Source organism: Triticum dicoccoides, chromosome 6B, assembly GCF_002162155.2.
Source record: "Triticum dicoccoides isolate Atlit2015 ecotype Zavitan chromosome 6B, WEW_v2.0, whole genome shotgun sequence".
In the NCBI taxonomy this organism is placed as follows: domain Eukaryota; kingdom Viridiplantae; phylum Streptophyta; class Magnoliopsida; order Poales; family Poaceae; genus Triticum; species Triticum dicoccoides.
Window position 1 is genome coordinate 496,449,973 of NC_041391.1, and position 2,298 is coordinate 496,452,270.

At 50.3% G+C, this 2,298-nt stretch overlaps 1 protein-coding gene across 1 annotated transcript; it reads left to right on the forward strand.

The window, feature by feature from the left end:
- The first annotated feature begins 843 nt into the window (after positions 1 to 843).
- LOC119325285 (probable aquaporin TIP2-1) lies at positions 844 to 2,076 on the forward strand. The gene is made up of 3 exons (XM_037599032.1): positions 844 to 1,054; positions 1,146 to 1,396; positions 1,476 to 2,076. Exons 1-3 carry the CDS (start codon positions 928 to 930, stop codon positions 1,845 to 1,847), a joined length of 750 nt encoding a protein of 249 aa, XP_037454929.1. The 5' UTR covers positions 844 to 927; the 3' UTR covers positions 1,848 to 2,076.
- Positions 2,077 to 2,298: the final 222 nt, after the last annotated feature.

The window sequence follows — 2,298 nt, forward strand, 5'->3', positions numbered from 1 at the left end:
GATTTACAAAACACACACGAATGCAGAAATCAACAACGAAAAGAGGACCAACAATATTGGGTTGGTGCCCAGGGAAACCCATGTCCAGTAGAGAAAACTAAAGAAAAAAAATGTTCCAAAACACCACCAACAAAATTTATTAATACAGTATGCACAAAGTTGCATAATGATGCGATTTTTCAACATTAATATTTACCCTGTCATGGAGAACCGTAGAGGACAGGTTTCTGTCTACCGTATGCACTACCAAATGGCTGCTCAGTTTTTTTAATATACCAGGATGAGTTTTGTATTTGAAGTCTACATGGACTTCATTGCAAACGGCCGAAACATTGACAACATAAGGGAAAGTTCACTGTACCAGCCCCATAATACTTTTGAGCAACTCTTTAGCAATAGTTATTGATCAATCAAGCGGATAAAGTGCCATTTAAAACGAACACGATTTCAACTTTACGAAGTATATAAAAAATCAGAAAACATTGAGAGAGCTGAATAACTTGACTTGGTTTCACGAGAAACACAAACAGAGGCAACAAGGACGGCGCAGCGAACCCTCCCGGCGATCTAATTGCTCCCCTTAACTAAATATTATTTCATCACAGGATGAGATAAAATACTGTCTAGAAGTTCATAATAGCAACGAAACATTTGAACAAAGCAAAGTGCGGTTGGGCGGCCTAACAGAACCAATCATAGACCAAGCTAATCCTTAAATTAAACAGTTGATGATAATCATCCGCACCGCCCAGAAATACTCTAGTCTGCAATTGGAGCAGGCCATTAAGCTGTTAGCACGATTTCGCGTGTATAAAAGGGCCCTAATGGTAAAGGGACTTCGCTCATCAGTGTCAAGTCATAAGCCCTCTTTTGAGTGTGTAGTACAGACAATAATTTTCCAGGGTAGCAAGAAAGAGTGAAAGCACAATGGTGAAGCTCGCATTCGGGAGCTGTGGTGACTCCTTCAGCGCCACGTCCATCAGGGCGTATGTGGCGGAGTTCATCGCCACCCTCCTCTTTGTGTTCGCCGGCGTTGGGTCCGCCATTGCCTATGGTTAGTCACCGTGTCTCTGTGAATCCAGTGCCGACCGTATGATACGTAGAGTTCAGTACTTCAGTGCTAATTGCCAATTTGCATCGTGCAGGGAAAATCACCGATGATGGCGCTCTCGACCCAGTTGGCCTTGTGGCGATCGCGATCGCCCACGCCTTCGCCCTCTTCGTCGGTGTCGCGATCGCCGCCAACATCTCCGGCGGCCACCTCAACCCCGCTGTGACCTTCGGCCTTGCCGTCGGCGGCCACATCACCATCCTCACCGGGATCTTCTACTGGGTGGCCCAGCTGCTCGGCTCTACCGCCGCCTGCTTCCTCCTCAAATTCGTCACCCACGGAAAGGTCGGTACTCGCTACATGATATGATCGGAATATAGCCGTGCAATTTACTGTTCAGCTTACCGGTGAACTGTAAACGCAGGCCATCCCGACGCACGGTGTGACGGCGGGCATGAACGAGTTCGAGGGCGTGGTGATGGAGATCGTCATCACCTTCGCGCTGGTGTACACGGTGTACGCCACGGCGGCGGACCCGAAGAAGGGGTCCCTCGGCACCATCGCGCCCATCGCGATCGGTTTCATCGTCGGCGCCAACATCCTCGCCGCCGGCCCCTTCAGCGGCGGCTCCATGAACCCCGCCCGCTCCTTCGGCCCGGCAGTCGCCGCCGGCAACTTCGCCGGAAACTGGGTCTACTGGGTCGGGCCGCTCATCGGAGGCGGCCTCGCTGGGTTCGTGTACGGCGACGTGTTCATCGCGTCCTACCAGCCAGTCGCCGACCAGGACTACGCGTAAATTAGCGCGTGAGCCCAACGCTCGACCCGTCTCAGATTTGCATCCTTGCTTTGCTCTTCGTCGTGTGATGTGATGATCAAAGGTTGTGTACAAATGGTGTGTCACGGACCTCACGGTCACGGCCTTCGTGTTTCCCTTTCCATTCAATCCGTATAAAATATTTTCGTTCGGCAGTCATGGTTTGGAACAAAAAGAAACATGAATATGAACTGATTTGGACCTTGGTGGACTGAGAATAGCACTGTCCACCTAACCATCCCAACCACGGGTTGGTTCGCAGAATGGCTTTATGTTGGATTGTAAACGAGCGGCCAAACGTCTTCGTCTCCACGCATTGTTCATCTTCTTGATCACCTCTCCCATGACACATACACAATTCTCCCCCTCTCCCTTAGCCCGCCCTGCCGCATCCTCAGCGAGTTTCCATCTCGAGCTCAGCCTCCATCTAACA